We start from the raw sequence: 20,108 nt of genomic DNA, 5'->3' as shown, positions 1-20,108 counted from the left end.
GAAGAAATGCAAGAGATGGGGGCAGTTTTGTCAGGAAACAATCCTCCAATCTAATTATTCAAATTGAGGCTGCAGCATGCGGGGTTTCATATAACTGAGCATGAAGCAGCCTTTGGTCGACTGCCCGACCCAGCACTGTGAACGTTTCCATGTTGTTGTAGCTGGAAAAAAAAGAAAAAAAAAAAGACTGCACTTAAAATACTTGGCCTGCACGCCTCAAATCTTTGTCCCAAATTTGCCATATGTCAGCACTGCCCCCAGCAATCAAGCGTCACAGCACGCATCTTAAAAAAGTAAAACAATGAGGAGCACTGAGTGGCATGGATGCTCAAAAAAAGGAAAAGGAAGGCAATTAGAAGGAGAGTTACACATTTTCGTTAAGGAAATCCAATGAGTTTTTACAAGTAAAGCTGCAGACGCTGCAACTCTGCAGGAAAGCTCAGACGTGGCACAATGAAATTAATCAAAAACACAAACTGGGAAAAGTGCCCAAAGCAGTTTTAATCACACAAGGACGATTCAGCCTCCGCTCAGCAGGGGGTATTAGAGTGGTTGACTGCGCCACTCAGCCTACACTGTCTATAACTCCTGCACCAAAGCATAGCAATAAAGCTGCAACTGGCAGAATACAGGGGATTAGGGCTAGCAGGGAAACAGCCTTATTAATCTGTGGTCCGGGGGGTTGCACTGCGGGATTACTGTTGCTAATCCAAAGGTAGCGTCACCGTGATGGCAGCAACAAGGCTTGCTAATTACAGGGAAGGGGCTACCTGCCACTTCGCACCTCTCTAGAAAGGATGCACCCACCCACTGCGTGCCTCCTCTGCACAAGGAGGGAGAGAGGAGGAGAGGGGAGACAGATGATTAAAGGCATGAGAAATACAGATTGTGTGATAAGGGGGAGCCATTTGATGCTAAAGGCAGCAGTGGAGGGCGCACTGAGACAAAATTCTTAATCCTCAGATTAGATCTACAGAAAGAAATTCCTCCAAAATGGATAAAATAACCTGTCTAGAATATACTTGTGAAGGTCAAATGAGAGGAGAGCTAGAGGGTGTGAATGGTTAAGGAGGGAATCTGCTGTCTGTTTCAGAATGATTGCAAAATATGTGTCTGTGCCCTAAATTCAACCTCCATCTAGCGCCGTCCCCCTGCGAGCTCCCTTGCCACATTAGCCCATCAGCATTACATAACACTTCCCTCACACACATTCACACGTGCGTACACTCACACACCTGAACTCAGTCAGCCAGGACGGCTCCACACTGAACTCACGGTTAGTTAAATTCACAAATATACGGTCGCACAGGAGAGCCAATCTCATTTATAGACATAAACAAGGCTGCAATTTAAGAGGCATCTTGGAGCACAGGATCGATATTTTTTTTTTTTCTCTCTCTCTTGGCTGTATTACATTTGGTTTGGAGGTTCTCCCTCCAGACAGGTTGTATTTTATGCTGTGGCTGTAAAGGCATTTCATTCAGGGTTTTCATCACTTCTTTTGCAGTGAGAGAGGGCGAGAAGACAGTGAATTTGGAGTTGAAATGACAGAGTGGAAAACAAAGCTATTGGACAGGTGAGAAGGGGAAAGGAAATGTATCAGAGGGGTGAAGAAGGGACAGTTAGCTAGACAATGAGACAGTCACCATCAAGAACACGAGGTATGTATAATTTTTAAGGCGTACATTTCGAAGTACAACATATAAATTTATCTCGATGCTTTAAAATATAATCTTAAAATTTCTCAAATTGATTTTAATTTAATGATAGATATGATGTAAAACTTTTTTGCATATTAAAGGAGCAGTGTGTAGGATTTAGTGGCATCTAGTGGTAAGATCCAGATGTTTATGAGGGTTTTACCAGGAGATGAATTATCCACAGAGGTCTCCTCCTCTCCAAACAAACGAATCTGATGATTTAAACTGGTAAAAGCGCTGACTAAAGCAGTTTTGCGTAAATTTTTTTTTAAAAAAATCAGTTTTTCCAAAGCTGCTCTTCACGGAGGCTGACGTGAAAGCACAAATAGCCCCATCTAGAGCCAGTGTTTGAATGTCAATTCTCGGCTACTGTAGAAACATGGCGGTGCAACATGGCTGACTCCACAGACGAGAACCCACTTCCTATGTAGGTATAAACATCTAATTCTAACGAAAACATGCGATTCTTAGATTCAGGATATTACAATAATGAAAACATTTCCATTTCTACCAGTATGTCTCCCTAAATCCTACACACTGGACCTTTAACTTAATAATTTGTTCATGTGATTGTGTGAGCTGAATTCATTATTCCCCGTGACTGTTGATTCCTCTCATTCTGACAGCACCGCCGGGAGTCTGTCATCACTTCCCACTTATCAAAAAAAAAATCTGTAAAACGTTTCTATATGCTCCATACTGAGGAGGTGCAACAGAGGAGCAGAGCAGTAAAGCGAGTGGTAAACAAACACAGTTCCAGTGTGAGGTTTGCGCATACATGCTTACACAATCCTCACATCCAATTAAACTGCACAATAAATCGCACTTGCCCACGTGACGTGTGCGCCATAAATACATCGACAATCTGTCGCCGGCAGAAATAAAATCCCGTGAAATGAAATCCTGTGATGCTCAAGAGAACTCCGACTGCCGCCGCACGTGACCGTGAAACACAAACTGGCGGGCTGCATGAGAAATTTATGTGCGTGCTGCCTTTGAAGCACGTATGCAATCTATGTCAGAGCGGAGTGTGTACAAGAAAGAGGGGAAGATAGAAACAGAGAGAGGAAGAAAGACAAATCTCTCCGGTGGCCTCTAACCTAGATTAGGACCCGAGGGTGTCGAGTAGTTAAATAATGGATGAAGCAGCCGCCTTTTTTCTCCTGCTGAGAATGAGCAACGCTAATGTGACTTCACTAGCACAGATGCCTCGACAAACATGTGACTACTGACTCATTTTGCTTCTTGAATCAGTCAGTGACCAGGAACAGAGAAAGCCACTCTGGGCTGAGAGACTCCAGAGACCTGCTATTTGACAGATGTGCACACTTGCAGATGGGACGGCGCTGGGTAAAGTTATGACTGAGAGGTGGAGGGCAGAGGAAGAGGAGGAGGAGGAGGAGGAGGGGGATAGAAATGGAAAGAGAGAAATCATAGGTTGATGGGGGAGAGGGAGACCAGGGTGATGTGGTTTATGAAGGGATGAGAGAGAGGGGATGAGATGCTGACAGAAAGAGGGGGAAGGTAGAAACAAACAAAAACAGAGTGGGATAAATTATATATCAGGAGTAGAAGCAGGTCAGGAGAGAAGAAGTTGGAGTAGATGAAGAAGTGACAGAAGGCGTTGAAGAGAGAGATGCATTGTTGTACCTGTGAATGGCGGCAAAAAGGTCCTCAGTGGTTCGGGGCCGCGAAGGAGTTGGGGTCACCATTTTCTCCTCGGAGGCCCCGTTGGCTGACGGGGCCGGAGACGATTCAGCCGTACTGGAGTAGAACACCTCACCTGAGAAACATACACATGGTTACAACAGAGTTAATGCACATACTTGAGGTTTACTCAGCACAGCACACGCTCATGAATCCACCATCCCGTCGCATTAATCTGGCTGTCTATGAAATCTGAAGTGGTACGGAGGAGGTGTCGGACTGTCTTCTTACATTCTCTTTCTGTCTCTGAATGTCTTCTCTCTTCTTCTCCTCTAGTTCAGCCTCTCTCCTCCTCCTCCTTCCCTCAACCTCCGTGCTCACGTCTGCGCTTCGACTGCCTGAGCCGCTGCAGGCAGTCTCACTTTACGCTCTCCCCATCCTCCCCAGATCTGTTCCCCTCCCCTCCGATACGATGGAGCCCCTCCCCCCTCTCCCTACAACCACGAAAAGCATCTCCCCTGGGACATTTGCCCCCTCCCTTACCTCACAGAGAGAAGAAGGGATAGATAGATAGGGAGCAGGACAGAAAGGGAGAGAAGGAGGGGGTGAGTAGGACAGACAGAGGATGAGAGATTAACAGGAAAGAAGAGAGAGGCAAAAATGGATATTTAGAAATAAGGATGGATGGTAGAGAGAAGTCGAGTAGACAGTGGAGGCTGAGGTGTGTAGAGTTTTGGGGGGGGGGGGGGGGGCAGAGAGAAAAAGAGCAATGCGGGAAAAACGAAGGGACAGTGGCCACAAGAGATCTCTGCATTGGAAATGTGGAAGAGAAAGAAAGAGAGGATGAAATTCAGGAGGCTGCAGCAGTGCTGTCCCAGTGATAAGCTGTCTATCCTGTGCTAGTTTCACAGTTTTCAAACCTTTAAAAGCTTTCGGTTTCAAGTTTGGATCCTTTGCTTTCGCGGGGCAAAATGAATTTCACGGCTGCCTGAGGAGCTGGACGCACAGCCAGCAGGCAGCAGCATCACTATTAACCATATAGGATGATGGTAATGAGCTTCACTAATCAGTAAACTCAAATTAGTCTTCTAACTTCTATTTGATGATTAAAAAACATGATTAAATAAAAATCAGACTCACCACTGTCCTCCTCCTTGGAGCTGATGGATCCAGTCGTGCTACTTGCTCCATCTCCCTCCTCATCTTCCTCGTCATGAGCCTCTCCATTGGTGCACACTCCATGGTGTGGACTTGTCTCCTGGCTGACAGACTCGTCCTGGGTCACCGTGGATGTTTCACAGCTCTCTTCCTCTTCCTCCTGTTGCTCACTTTTACTCTCTTTCTCTTCTTTCTTCACTTGTTTTAGCGGTGCATCTACTTGATCCTCTGCTTGTGACAGGCTGGTTGTATCATCCTGCTGAGGTGGAACCTGTTCATTGACTGGTTGAGGGCTAAATGGTGGGAGAAAAGAGATTTGGGGTTTCTTCGAGACTGCGGGGGGCTTCTGTTTGACAGGAGAGCTGTGGGAGCTCTGTGGGGGACTCGGGAATGATTCCTGCCCTTCAGCTATTTCCTTTCCATTTAAAAGAAAGTGATCTTCGGCTTTCCCGTTTATGACAGCACTATCTGGCGCGTCATCTGTGATACTGCAGTCGAAAGACAACTCTTCTAGGAGCTTTGACACAGGCGATGGTGAGGAGTTGCGTGAAACTTCTTCTGGGGAGCAGTTTGACAGGTGCGTCACAGTGGGATGCTCCAGGCTCTGGGGCTTCAGACCCTGAATGAGGTCTACCCCTGTGTCCTGAGCTTTGGTGTCATCTGATTGGCCGTTAATCTCCTTTTCTGGCCGTTTAACAGAGCGAAGCTGAACACTTTGCAGCGCAAACGGGGTGATGAGGGGTTTAGGTGACTTTGTGGGGCTGTTGGGAAGAGCTGGTTTAGGAGCATCTTTCACTGGCTTCACAAAAGATGGGGAGGAGGATGGTGGGACAAAAGCAGGCAGTGGAGGAGGTGGAGGGGGCCCCATAGAGGGGACGGGAGGGGGAGGTGGAGGGGGAGGACTGAAGCTCCCATTGAAGGATGAACTGGGGGGGATTAGCATTTCAGGGGATGGAGGAGGAGGGAATTCAGGGGAGGTGGAGCAAGCAGGGGGTGGGAGGAGAGTTGGACCCTGTGGAGTGGTTGGTAACGGGGGAGCTGGTGGAGGAGTGCCTGCACTGGAGCATGGCAGCAGAGGGGGAGGGAAGGGTGGAGGTGGGCTGAGAGGGGTGGTAGGAGCTGAGGAGGAGAGGGGCAAGGGTGGAGGTGGTGGCGGAGGAGGTCCGGAGCTTTTAAGTGAGTCTGAGGTGTTGGAGGAAAGGGAGGTGGATGAGGAGGACATGGATACAGAGGAGAGGAGAGAGGACTTTCTCTCAGGCACTTTGGGCTTGGGCCGGCTGCCTGAGGGTGACATGGACCTGACGAATGAGGGCACTGGCGTTCCAGCTGTGGGGGTGTTGGACTGACTGGAGTATCCGCTGGATGGTGAGGTCAGCCTGTGCACCCTGTCCGGTGAGGAGGTGGACATTTTGGGCTTCACTGCCACCCCCTCCTCCTGGCCTGGAGCTCCAGGGGCCTGGCTGTTGTTGAGAATCTCACCTCCATTCTGAAGCTCTCCTGGGTGAGCACAAGCCGACATGTTATCTGTGGCATGGACTGGAGGGGACTGTGCCCTCTGGTCTCCGTGGTTACGAGGGTAGTCCATATAGTAGCCCCAGGAATCAGCATAGTCCGAGCGCAAGCTGCTGGTGTCGCTGTGAGCAGGCGTCACATGACATAGCGAGTATACGTTAGACACACCGCCACAGTTGACGTTAGCTGCTAGTGATGCTGCAGAACTACCTGCACTGACGCTACTCTGACTGCGTGGCCGTAGCACCCAGGGGTCATCATAGTCGCTGCTTGGGCTGTGAGAGGGTGAAGAAGGTGAAGCTCCTTTTCCTTTCCCTCCTCTCAGCCCCATCTGTAGGCTTTGCTGCAAGCTGGCAATTAGAGTCTCATTAAGCATGGCTCCGTTTGGCTCGTTAGCACCGCTGATGGCACTAACGCCTCCAAGGGGCTTTTTTGGGCCAGACTTGCGTCTGAGAGAGTCTGTACGAGCTGGGGGCAGCGGCGGCTTCTTGGCCTTGCGGAGGGAAATGCTGCGGGACAGAGAGCGATCGCTGTACAAGCTTCCAGAGTCTTCCTGATTGGCCATCTCACGGCACTCGTACATGCTGTGCCTGGTGGCCCTTCCAGGTGCTGCGCCATGCCCGCTGCCATGGCTGCGAGAGCGCAGGCCTGAGTCCAGGTGCATGGAGGTATAGTATCCATCGTTGTCCTGGGAATAGAGGGAGCTGGAGTCAGTAGTGGTCCTGGAGGAGAGATCCAGGCTGCTATACAGCTGGTTTATAGGAGTGGAGCAGCTGGAGGTCAGAGTGCGGTGTGGAACCACCACGTTTTCTGGCGTGTCGTAGACCCACTGCTCCTCTGGCAGACTGGATGGCGGCGTTGGGGCCAAGGTGCTGTGGCTGTGTATGCTGCTGTCCGATTGCCCTGACTCGCTAGCAGGTGCTGTGATGACCAGACCGCCATCCTTTGGTGTATGAGTGGGGGTAGAAGTAGCCAAGGCTGGGCAGGTGGAGCTGTGGGAAAAGCCTGCTGGACTGGAGTCAGCGTTGATGGAGGAAGCCATACTGAGGGGTCGAGCTGTGGGGTAAGCTGAGGCTGGAGAGTGCTGACCCGAGGTGTTGAGGGTAATGACCTCAGTGGAGCAAGACAGGGTGGCGTTGGGGATGAGTGAGGTGGAATAGGCAGCATGTGGTGAGACCACACATGCCGGACCACCACCCCAATCACTGGCCTGTGTCCCCCTTACCTCCTGAGACTTGGGCCTTGGCAGGGTGCCTGTCCTCGGGGCGCTTCTCATGTGCACCACAGTGTCGTCAACCTGAAGCTTTCCAATTTGCCTCTGAGGTGTAGTTTGCTCCCCTGCCTTGATCGGGGTGCTGCTACAGATGGGGTCAGCACTCAGGGACACCCTGGCGCCCTGTCGGGGCAGACTGTGAAAACGGGAAGGATCTCTGTTGTACTGCGGCAGCATCAGGATCCCAGAGCTGTCGCTACTCGAGATGGATATACTTCCTGTTGAGGAGGAGGTGGAGAGGCCAGCCATTTGAGCCGCAATTCCCTGTCCTCTCTGAGCCCGGATTCTTCTCATGGACGGGGGAACAATTTTCACTTCTTCCGTCTGGCAGCCGGAGTCTCTAGTGTCTGAACGTCGGAGCGTTGAGTTAACGCTCCCAACTCTGCCCAAGGTGGAGTACTGTCCTGGAATGAACATGGAATGCGGCCGGAGCTCTCCGCCGTGTCCTTTTGCTGCTGTCAAGGCAAGAAAGAAAATAAGACAAACATGATCAATCTCTCTTGTTTTTTTTTCTGTCTCCACAACGCTTCTGTAACTACTTCAGCCACAATGCCGTCTGCTTTTCTGGCTTGACTGTTTGGTAAACTGTGGTCACATGGACGCTAATTAATTAGATTTGCTGTAACCCTCTCATGCGTTAATAACTTCTGGTTTTCTTCATTAAGGAGGAAAGGATATGAGGAGAAGACAGACAGAGAGATTCCCTACTATGCTTCCTCTCCTATTCTGGCTCTGGCTCAGTCCAACAGAAAAGCGAATAATACCCCAAGGTCCAGGACAGGCAGCTGGTCAGGTACGAGCCAGCCAACAACACATACATGGAGACAAACACACACAGTGTTGACACGGTCATGCACTGTCATACAGGACAGAACATACAGAATATGCAGGTAGACACAGAGACAAGGACACACAGAAACGCAGACATCACAAAGACACACACACACTGAACATACCAGCTAGTAAACAAACAAATTGAAGAATGAGTTGTAAAACGGGAGAGGATGTCTAGTGTGTCTCCCATCTGTGGTCCCTCTCCTGTTGATGCTCGTATCCCAAAACATACACACACTCTTGCGTCCTTTCTTCTCTCTCTCCCCCCCTCGTCTCGCTCTCTCTAAACCACACATACACTCTCTTCCTCCTTTGCTAAAAGCTGGAGTGACAGCTTGGCTGCTGCTGCTGCTGCGATAGATTAAGCTGCAGGTCTACTTCGCAGGCAGCTCTTGTGCAGGGGAGAGGGAGGGATGAAGCACTGGGACAATTACCTCGGCCCAGTAATCATGACATTCAGAGGCTGTCGTCAGCTGGTCACTAACCAGACCTTAAAACCCCCTTTCCTATCAGCCTCGGTGATCTTATCGCACAGAGAAATGACATTCTCCTTAAACGCTGCTGCTGTCCCACAGCTCAGAGATGTGTAAATAAACATCAGCCATGCGGTGCCGTCAGCACAGCGTCAGCTTAGTAAGCTTAGTGCTCGCTTAACACCCAGCTCAGCTGAGTAACTAAGGGCAGGGGACCTCCAAAACTTCATATTTGTTATTTATCCCTCATCTGTTTGGAGGGTTTGAGGATCATATGTTCTGAAAAGCACATTGTGGGGCCTTTTTAGGTGTCCCTGATCAGGGGCCCATTCTCTCATGATCAGTACATGTTGGTAAGTAAGACACACATGCTAAGATTATCAGTATGGATTAACACACAGACACACAATTAACACACACAAGTCACAGAAAAGGGACGGCAGAAAGTTAAGCTGAAAGATTATGGCACAATGAGAATGGCAAACGCTGCACTTAGCTTCTCCTATGTGACACGATGCTCCAACAGGCAGAGTATAAAATGAGATTATCTGAGTGCAAAAGTTTCAAGAGGAGGAAAAATGGCTAAATGAAAACCACAAAACTACTGAAAAAGGATTTCACAACTGGTTCCTGCTGGTGCAGAGAAACAGGGTGGAGGAGAGCAAATGAGGACACTTGGTATGAAGAACTGAAACAGGGACAGATTAAACATCTGCAGGGCCTTGATCCAACACTGTGGACTTGCATGTGTTTCAATATGACAGAACAATACTGTGAGTCCTAGTATTGTTAGTCCTTTTTCACTTCATGTACACAGTAATGGATTTATGCGTAACTCTATGAGAATAAAGTTATAGGATGTAGTGACAGCAGGAGGGATGCTCATCCATAGTGTTGGATCAGGTCAGTGGACAGTAGAGGGCAACATATTGGCCCACAGCATTCCATACCTAGCTCGTGGTTGAAGTTGTCAGGCAGCCCTGATATAGTCTTTCTGCGTTTGACCTTCTTGGGACGGCGGGACACGGTGTCAGTGTTAATGAGGGAGCGCCGGATGCTCGCCTGTCGGTCAAACACTGCCCCTGGTAGCCGGGAGGGCGAGAGCAAGGCAGGCGGACACACAGGCAAACAGCAGTTGGTTAGTTGTTAGGCACAAACTCAACAACATGCAGAAGGTTGTTTTTTCTTTTAATTATTATCAAGTTGAACATGCAACATCAACAAGCTGAGAAACTGTAAGTGTCAGGTCAGCCAAATTATGAAAAATGTTTCCTCGTCTCCCTTGGGTGGGATCTATTTTGCCATACAGATAGTTTTTGTTTTACTTGCCCAGGTGTTAAGATATCGGTCCTTTACTTGGCCCGACTCCACCCCAATAAAACGTAGGTGACTGGAAACCTGTTTGTGTTTGTTTGCCCAAAGTACTGAAAAAATCAGCAACATCTTTGACTGAAAAAGTAGCTCTGGTACAGAACATGCTGTGAATGGTTTTCAGAATGAAACAGTAGTTCACTGAGAATTAACTATAGGAAATTTATAGCTCAGTGATACTTGATTTACAGCTCTGCGCTCGGGTGCTGGGTGTTTCGCCAAGTATTTTAAATTCCAATGAAAATAAATTGATTTGCACTGGGAATATTTTCTGCACTTTGAATGTAAATACGGTGCTAGAGTGTATGAAAAATGTCAAAATAGAGTTTGTATTTAGAAAAACAGTGCCAGGGTGGCTCCCCAGACCCCTGACAGAGGTCCGAGCTAAGCGCCCCTGCGTACACCTGACCTGTGCTGGGCTGGTGCCATTGGGTCTGCCTCTGTGCAAAAATGAGTGAGGACAGCAAATGTTTAAAGGTTAAAAGTAGTCCTTGGGCAAAGCATATTGGGTATCCCTACTAAAGACTAGGGATGCCCGCGATTAGTCGTCCGAGTTAAACATCAGTCCCCTCGCTAGTCGGCACCAGAAATATTAGTCGGTTAACCAATTACTGTTTTATTCATGTACAAGGCTGCTTAACTGTCATGCGGCCGCCTGCCACTAGTGGGTGCTACAGAGCCGTCAGACAGCAGTCGCCCTCCCCGCGGTAATGCTTGTCCTCTTGCAAAACCAGTGCGATTTGGCAGCACTTTGATCTAGAAAATGAAAACAAGGTAGCATGTAGGCTGTGTCAGAAAAAACTGAGCTCGACTGGAGCAATGTGCAACCACATTCAGCATGTGCATCTGGATGTTAACCTGCACAGAGCAACGGTTGCTGCTGCTAGCGGTGCTAGCCAAGTTGACATCGTTCACCCGGATACGCTGTGATCCCGCCCGGTCTGAGAAAGTAACGCAGCTCATCACGACAATGACCTTGCAAGATATGCTCCCACTTAACTTTGTTGAAGGTAAAAGCTTCAGGAAGTTAATGGTATATGTTGAGCCTGAATACACCGTGACAGGACCTTCTTTTTTTTTTTTTTTTTTAAGATTCATCGACTAGTCTTTTCTGTAATTTGGGCGAGCTGACCCTTTAACTTTATCATCCACCAGCCAAAGTCCCTAAAAATTCAGTCTTAATCAGCCATTTTCACACATTTACTCATTAAAAACAGAAAATAACTGAAGCAATGGCTGACTGAACGGGAGCTGGCAAAGACAACTTGAAATTTTTGGCTGATGGTTTTTTTGATGTGTTAAATTCCAACCCTGAACATCAGTGACTCAGGTGTAAACATACATGTAAGATATGTGAGATATAGAGTGCATGCTCTTATCATGGAAACACACATGCACAGGACAGGTAAAAGGTGAAGCATGCACACACACGTCTTTCATTCTTCTCAATAACCTTCTCACTCTCTGTCCAGCTTCCCTGAAGGAAGAGCAATATCTTACTAGGACCTGCCCTTCTTTCTGCTGTTTGGCTAGCTGGTGACAGCCTGCAGGCGTTAGGGAAATAGAAATTGATATGAGGGCAGATAGTGTCTATCATATCCCCCCTCAAAGTGACAGTAAAGTCCCTGATCTCTCTCTGTCTGTATGTGTCTGTGTGTTTCCCCTCTCTTTCTCAGTAATGTAAAGTGACAGGAGATGCAGTCAACAGTGATTTGTGTCGAGTGGGACCACATTAAGCACTCATTAGCGCCTGAAAGATGGCAGGATCGCAGTTATATTGGCCGTGACAACAGCAAAATTCAGATATTGACACTGAGGCATGATTTTTGAGTCTTTGTGCATCTCTTTTACGCCTCATAAAAATATCCAGCTGATGTGAGATGAGTGAAACATCATACAAACAATATGCTATTAATCAGAACTGGCAGAAAAAGATGTTACATCTGGATGTGTGTGGCACTGAGAAATGTGACATGCTAAATAGGGAATTGCATCGACATGTTTTGCTGTGTTCATCTGTCAAACGCCCTGTGATCTGACACAAAGTCGGTGAAAAGCCTTGACCCTCGGATAAGCTGTCAAACGATTTTCACACCCAGACGCTCGCTCACACACACATAAAGGAAGGTGAAGGTCAGTCTGCAAGAAGCATGATGGAGGGGGAAAATATACACAGAGGTACAGGAGGAAAGGCAGACGTCCATGACTGACACATACAGTTTCTTCCTCTGTGGATGACTGGATACAGTAATTGATTAGTTTATATCCACTCAGCCACAGAGGGTTGATTAAAGAACAGTCTGACATTTGCTTTTTTTTTGCTGCTTATGTAAGAGTTAGATGAGAAGACCAATAAAATTACATGACATGTTAATAAGGCAGTTTTTAAAGCTACTCCACTGGCTGCAAAAGGGCATCTGGTTGTCTAATGAGTTTATGAGCTCAATCACTCATGTCAAGTCTTCCTCAAATGCAGATGTTAGTGGGTTTGTTCTGTTAAGTGGAAAGGGGGCTTTAGTTTAAAACAGACAATAAAGCAGGGTATGCTTTAGGGCGTGGCTACCTTGTGACTGACAAGTTGCTACCACAGCAACCTGTCAGTCATGATAGCGGCTTAGCAATGCGTATTAATGGCACTGCGTATATTTAAACAGCCGTGAACTTGTTTTGGGTGTGTTGGAAGCGAACTTTGTTAGCCTTGCACGGTGTAGCCAAGAGCCAGAAGCAGTCAAGCTGCAGGTAGAGGCGGATAGCGTCCTTGGGTTCTCAGTCAGATCCACCCCTTGCTTCTCTACAGCTCCGCCTTCTAGTCCCAATAGGGCACTTCTGCCTCGAGGCTTCAAAACGGTAGTCCACAAACCGATGAATCATCACAGTGGCTGTTTCCACTTCTTATATACAGTCTATGGATGGAGACAAGCTGTTTCCTTCAGCTTGCGGGATTTTTCCAAGTGACAGGAAGCTGTCGTATTAAACTCACACATGAACTTGATATTGATCTTCTCATCTAACTCAGTAAAACAGCAGTCACGCTTTAGATGTCAGAAAATTCCTTTGAGACAAACAAAACAAAGTGTGATTGATGGTGAGAGTATAATGTTACAGCATAGACACCAGGGACGAATGAGACCAGATCAAACTCAGAGTGGTTTGATCGTGTGGAACTAGAGGACCAGGAGATTTGTCGTCCACTACCAACACCGATGGGAACAGGTCGCTACTCACTAGTGATTGAGAGATGGACTAAGTTGTTGAATGACTAAGGTTTGCTAAGACGTCCTACCTGTGACGTTGATGGGAACTATGGCTGTGGGCACAGCCTGAGCCGCCAGCCTCATCTTCTCCTCCGGGGTGGGGAGGGGTGTGCTCTTGTTCCATACAACCTGCCCGTCCACCTCATACCCCTCCCCTCCCTGCGGGGTCTGGGGCCTCATGGAGAGCTGGGATTTCTCGTCCTCCGCTGATGAAGCTGTTGACTGGATGAGAAAGAGGAAAAGGGGGTTAACAGGATGAAGTGAGGAGAAAGGGAGCGACAGAGGTGAGGAAGACGAAACATGATGTGGGGTAAACAAATATTTGTGATGGAGTGATGGATGAAGAAAAATGTCAAGAGTGGGAATAGAATATTATAGAACAAAACACAGCCTAATTGTCCCAAACTGTAACTGACAGACTGCACGGACTTTATTGGCACACACAATAATATATTACATCGCTGTGACCTTAGAGGCTTGTGGTGCTGTAAACATGTTTCACGATCAATCAAACCCAAATGGAAACACACAAACACACACTCTTGCACACACCAACATCTATCAGTGTAAACCGACAGAGCGTTTTAAAAGATGTCAGACGGCGAGGAGAAAGACAGAGAATCACTCATGCATTAAACTGTGTTGTTCACACACTAACAGTTCTCAATCCTGGGGTACGATTTACTGCGCAGAGGCAACAGACAGCAGCTCTTTACTGCAGCGGCCAGGCTTGAAATTGAGCTGTTAGTCAACAGAAAACCAGCTATTTTTTCCAGTTTGCTGTCGATGTCAGTGTCCACTGGAGATTTTGAAATCGTTGTTTTGAATCACAAGCAAACACAGGTAGAAATTCAAAGCACACACTGTTCTGATTATATCGACTCCAGGGACAAAAATCATTGGTCATCACTTTCACTGCACCACCCAAATTTTGCCTGGCTGCATCTGCAACAGTATAAGCCTTGCCACCATGGCAAAAAAAAAATCCTCGGTGAGGTTTTGTTGGTCAAAGATTGAAAATTGCAGGAATAAAGTTGTCCAGAATCTGTCACATACACCCAGCAATCATTTCCTGTGTCCATTATGGTTCCTCCTGGCAATCTCTAACATCAGACTGGCTCGAAAAGATAGCTATTAGAGCTTTCACACAAACCCTGCATGGTCGGATGGATTAATGGGGGAGGCAACAGAGGGGAGGGATGTAAAGAAAAGATCACATCCATAGTTTGGTGGGAGGCATGGCATGGTACTTTGCATTGTGGCTCAACCTGCAGCTTCGTTTCTCCTTTAGAAGCTGCTGTCAGGCAAAGTTAGGCTCACTGGCCTCAGGACAACATGAAGTGACGGCGGAGAGTAAAAAGACAGATCACGAGAGATGGGAGAAAGACAACAGTGTGTTATGAAGGTCAAGGGTCGGGGCAGGCATGAAACGAGGGGCTCTGTGGGAGACAAAGGAGACACTGATAATAACAGTGAAAGACCCTCTGGGGACCCCGCATATCATAGCGTGTGTGAGAAATAAAAATGCAGAGAGGAAAGCAGAGGCAGCAGATTAGACTGTCGAACCATTTACACTTCACTTCACACTAATGGTCTGTCAGCAAAAAGAGTGATAATAATAGTTTTTGTCTCTGTTTTTGTTTTGTTTTTATCTCTGTCTTCTCATCTCTGCCTCTTTATCTCCCTCCATCTATCACCCTTCTGTGAAATTACAATGGTGTGACATTAGACGAACGACAGCCCCACCAAGTGTAGAGGAAAAACAAGTGTAATGGGAAAACAACAAAAGCTTGTAAGTGTTTATTCTTTCTGTACATCTGGATCTGACTGTGGTGTTATGACAGACCAGAGAAGGAGACACGATTAAAACAGAGTTGAACATTCAGTTTAACGTTTTCATGATGCCTGCTGACAGTCATGATGAAACGTGAGTGTTAGCTTAGTGCTGGTTCTCTATGGCATCATTAATCCTGATAGACTACCACCAAATCTGATGTCATTGATTAGCACAATGAGGAAGTGCAGAACTTTTTTATTAAACTAGACTTATGGCTACATGGGTTTCAGGTTATTTCTGTGTAAGTCGAGTAAATTTAAAGATGTTAATTCTCTTTGTAGAAAATAAATTAGAAAGTTAAGTCAGGGAAGGAGGCAGAAAAGCAACTCCTGTTCACTGAGACAAACATGCATTCTCATTTCTGGTCACTAGAGGGCAGACTGACACTATTTAAATCACAAGAGGTGAGTTGCGATGCTCCACTAACAGCTCTTGCATGCACACACATAACTGCACTTGTATGTACTCCACTTTAAGTGACCGTTACACTTAGTGTGTGTATTTGTGAGTGTGTGTACCTTCTTGTCATTGTCATCCTCCTCCTCATCCTGCAGGCTGCTGGTGGACTGTAAGGGGTCAGAAAAGGTGGGACCCTGAGAGTAGTACTGGGAGCTCCGGAAACCATCTTTCCTCAACTTGTCACATTCTGCAGGACAAATTGAAAAAGACAGACGTGTTATAGACACAAAAAATATATTTAGATATCACATAAGAACAAGAAACGTTCTTGTACGCATGATAAAAGATCTTGCACCTATTAAAAAACTAGAAATGCATGACTTTAGATCCTTTAAACATCCCGTATTGGTTACACTGTTGCAGCAGGAAGAGAGCAACTTCTAGCCGGTCAGACTGGACTTTTGGCCTGATCAGCGCGAACAACCTGACATGGCTGCACAGTGCTGACATAAGCATATTAACACCATCCACATTAAATGTTCCCAGTGTCTCATATTGAGATGGAAGAGCAGATTAAATGTTTCCATTGTCTAATCTCGTAGCCTATGTTAGCGACAATTGACCCTAGGATTTCTCATAACTTTGAAATCCTAGTCTCGTAATTATGAGATCTTGTAATCATGAGGTTAGGTGTCTAATCTTTTCTTTTGTGAGTTTCTTTTGTGTCCCTCGGGAATTGTTTGAGTTTTTTCTGTAGGAACCAGATACTAACGGTTATCACAAGTTTCTATTTGAGACCTCTCTCCCTTTTCTGAGTGTGATACAGGTCACATCTTTTGCCAATGTTAGATGCATTTATGTACCACAAGTCTGACTTTTATCAATTTAACTTTGACTTACTACATATTGATCTATTGGGAATACTTTGTGTGTATTCTACAAGCTAATTTGTGCATACAGTATACAAATATGTGACACTATAGCAGGAGGGATGTGTGAAATATCTATAGGACACAAGCACACATGCGAAGCTGTGGAACACTCAAATGTGTCTGTGTGTCAGTCACATGACTGCAGTCCTTGTCGGACGCTGCCAAGCGTTGCTCACACCTCCTCTTGTCACCACCTGCTGCGACGGGGTTGTGATGTATGTGTGCAAGTGTGTGTGTACGCCGATGCGTGATAAGCACAGAGTTTATAAATGAATGTGTGTGTGTTACTAGAGGAGGGGGGTATCAGTTTCAGTCTGTCACACACAGATGGCAGAACTGTCCCTCTCTCTCCTCCATCCCCCTCTTTCTCTGAGGGGGCGTTTAGTACATCGTCTTCCTCCTTTTCCCTCTGCAAATATCCACCAGAGCATCCTTTGTCTGGTCTTGTAAGAATAGTTAGTTATATTTACGTAGTGCTGCTAAAACACACACCCGAGGGTTTTGTGTTTGCTTGCCTGAAGGATAAAGAAATCCCAATTGTTTGATGGCACACTGTACACATTTGTATTTCAATAACTTGACGTGTCGTATCAAATGACAAGTACATGAGTCGTATTTGTCTTTTGTGCACGTTATCCCTGATCCATACAACTGTAAAAAACCTCACTGCTCTTTTATCTTGCATCTTTGGAAATTATTAAGTGTGTGATGCTCAATCAAAATCCCCTTTGGTGCCTGACACACATGTTCCAAAGCACATGCACATCACTCCCAGCCTGGCACCTCAGAGATGCTGCCTTTGATCCCTTTCATGTGCCGTCTATCTCCGTGGCTAATTACAGCCCGTCTCTGTGGAGAGACACGCTGGTGCATGTATAATACTGTCAGCTAATGGATCCTAATGGGGTTGGCAAAGGTAGCAACTGTAACAACACGCTGATGTGGTAGTGGTGTGGAAGAAGGGATTCAGAGAGCATGATGATAATGAGGATGATGACGGGGAGTGGAGCTGGGGCGATGATTGGTGTTGCGTGATTGGGGAAGGTTGATAAAATAAATAAGTCTTGATGAGCTGCTTGTTGCTAGGCAGATTTGAAGGGAGGGGACTGGTAAGTGACAATAGAGAAGACAAGCACAATGACTGAAGGATACAGAGGACAAATACAATATAATAATATGAACAGGGTGTGTCTGTATATATTTTATGGTGGCATGTTAATCAAATTTGCAAATAGTAATCAACCTGAGCAGTGTTGTGCCGATTTAGTGCAACAGAAAGAGACCAAAAGACACATAAAGGACAGTCAGGCAGTGTAATGTAATACATGGAAAACGACACGTATTCTGAGCCTGCGTAAGGTGCAATAATTATATTTTCAAATGTGATTTGACCCTGGTTAGATGTCTACCACTTAGGACCCGGTGACCTTCACTGTGATCTCTTTGGTGCTTCAAGCCAACATTGTATAGGTAGTTATGAACCTGCGATAACTGGTGTTTGTTGGTCACTTGAGGGCAGCAGAAACAAGTTGTGTCTGAATTGAAATGGCAAACTTTCTGGCAAACAGTTGCTAATACATCTGTTAATTAAGATGCAATATTATCAATCATTTGGAGTCATACTTTAAGACACCTGAATAATCTAAGGATTTTAGAGCTTTTAAGTTTTAAAACAGCTGTCTCCTGCGGCCAAAAACAACGCTATGAGAGCAATAAGAGTGGACCAAAATAATAAGTTGCTGGCAGACAGCTGAAAGTCACTTTAAGCTCTGTAAAGCCAAGGGCAGTTGATTCAGGTGAAAGATTCATCACTCCGAATGGCTTTAAAGTTATTCAGGTTAAATGTCACCACAACAGCTGATTATGATGATAAGAACGGATGATTATGGGCAACTTGGAGCTTGAAAGCAATATTTTTTTTTAATTAAATTGACCCGAGCTTTTACATAAACACTGTAAACAAACTAGGGCAGAAGACATGTCTTTGGTCAGCCTGTTAGAGGAGCAAGACTCAGGACATGGATCTGCCCTGAATGAGTTTTCTAACCGGTGTGACGCATCATATCTCAATCTGAATACACCCAATTCCAAAGAGCTGATCTTTAATTTTAGGTGTGACCCCTCTCCACCCACTCTAGCTAAGATTAGAGGGCATGAGATCGAGGTGGTGACAGAGTACCTGGCGCTTATTGTAGACCACAAGCTTTTCTTGGATCAATGTGCTGATGGGATTTTCAAAAAATGCCAATGCTGCATGTATTATCTTAGAAAACTGAACCTCTTTAATACTGATTATAAAGTAAAGTGTTTCATTAAGAGCATCCTTTGTCAGTGTAACAAACTAGGAAAACATTTCAACAACTGTAGAAAGGGGGTGCAGCAGTTTGATGCTACCGTCTACTTTCAGTTGAATTCCAGTTTTAATTGTGTTTACATTATGTTTACTGTGCTGAACCACAAACTGCCCCTTTGAGGACATTAAAGTCTTCTAAATCTCGTCCCCTTTGTTATCACTGAATGACATCATTCATGAAACTAATGCATAATTTTTGGGATATTATTGACAACAACACGACATATGATTGTTACGTAACTTCAACCTGTCTGCACGTTTTCTGCCTGCGAAAGCCTCTGCGCTAAACACAAGCTGAAACCCACGTGAGTGTATGAAAAGAAAGAATAGATACACATGGCCACCTGATTGGTTATCGATTATTTGGCGTTGCAGAGCAGAAAGCAGACTCGTGCAGCTTGTTGTGCTCATGCTGATGGCACTGGATTTAGTGACTGGCTGCATGTGCATGAGGGCAGGGGTTGAGCCTGGTATTACGTCCTGATATAACCTCAAATACATAAAATACCTTGTAAAACATACAGTTAATACTATTACACATGTAAATTATGGGAGTTTAATTGCTACAGATTAGGTGAATTGTTGTATTTGGACACAATGCCTTAAAAAAAACGAAATTGATGACTATAGTTACTTAAGGCTGGGCTGTAGTTGGGTGTGTAACCTCTGCTCTCAACTTCCTGGGGGTTAACAAAGTATTAAAGAGCTAAAACACACAAAAAGACTCAAACAGGCAGCACAGGTGCTCTCACTGGACACCTGTTGTCTTTCAGTTAGGACCCCTGGGGCTGGGTGGTGATGACAGGACAGTGACAGGATAAAGGGGGGCTGAATTAATCCCACCTCCCATGTGGTGTCTGTGCATTCGTGTACCTAGCAACATCAATATTGCAGGAAGTAATGCGCAACACCAACAGCACAAGGGTCAGACAATGGGCAAGACAAAAACAGCTTGCAGTGTGTGTGTGTGTGTGTGTGTGTGTGTGTGTGTGTGTGTGTGTTTGTTTTACAGCAGGTGACTAACGCTTGACACACCGTAAGCATCACGTTACAACCGGCCTCTCCCCCATTTATCTCTCTTTCTCCTTTTATCAGTGTCTTTTTTATCTGCGAGCACACAAGGCCGCCCTCATGTGTAAACAACAGGCCTTTACTGTAACACACCCACCCGTGTACACACACATACGCACACATGTACACACATCCAAGCCTTTTCTCACACCTGCCTCTCAAACTCTTATCTAAGAGAAATGAGTGGACAGCTTTCCCAGAAACTCTAAGCGAAATTGGTGCCAGCATTTACCGCTATTCCCACTTCCTGTTCGGGGAATGTTGTGAAAATATTAAGAAGTCGTCACTCTGTTG

General features: G+C 46.1%; 1 protein-coding gene across 14 annotated transcripts in view; it reads right to left on the bottom strand.

Annotated features, from left to right (window-relative positions):
• nhsl1b (NHS-like 1b) overlaps positions 1-20,108 on the bottom strand; it is a 137,055-nt gene that overhangs the window by 2,719 nt on the left and 114,228 nt on the right. For 7 of the 14 annotated variants that reach the window (XM_033647936.2, XM_033647939.2, XM_078173803.1 and 4 more), the window contains exons 3-7: positions 15,578-15,705; positions 13,252-13,444; positions 9,548-9,679; positions 4,488-7,745; positions 3,351-3,483 (exon numbers count right to left, since the gene is read on the bottom strand). In XM_033647936.2, coding sequence (XP_033503827.2) covers positions 3,351-3,483; positions 4,488-7,745; positions 9,548-9,679; positions 13,252-13,444; positions 15,578-15,705 — 3,844 coding nt within the window. The remainder of the gene's footprint in view (positions 1-3,350; positions 3,484-4,487; positions 7,746-9,547; positions 9,680-13,251; positions 13,445-15,577; positions 15,706-20,108) is intronic. The other 7 variants (XM_033647941.2, XM_033647946.2, XM_078173802.1 and 4 more) reach the window with 3 other exon arrangements.

This window comes from Epinephelus lanceolatus, chromosome 13 (assembly GCF_041903045.1).
Source record: "Epinephelus lanceolatus isolate andai-2023 chromosome 13, ASM4190304v1, whole genome shotgun sequence".
Classification (NCBI taxonomy): domain Eukaryota; kingdom Metazoa; phylum Chordata; class Actinopteri; order Perciformes; family Serranidae; genus Epinephelus; species Epinephelus lanceolatus.
This window is presented reverse-complemented; position numbering and strand designations above follow the sequence as displayed.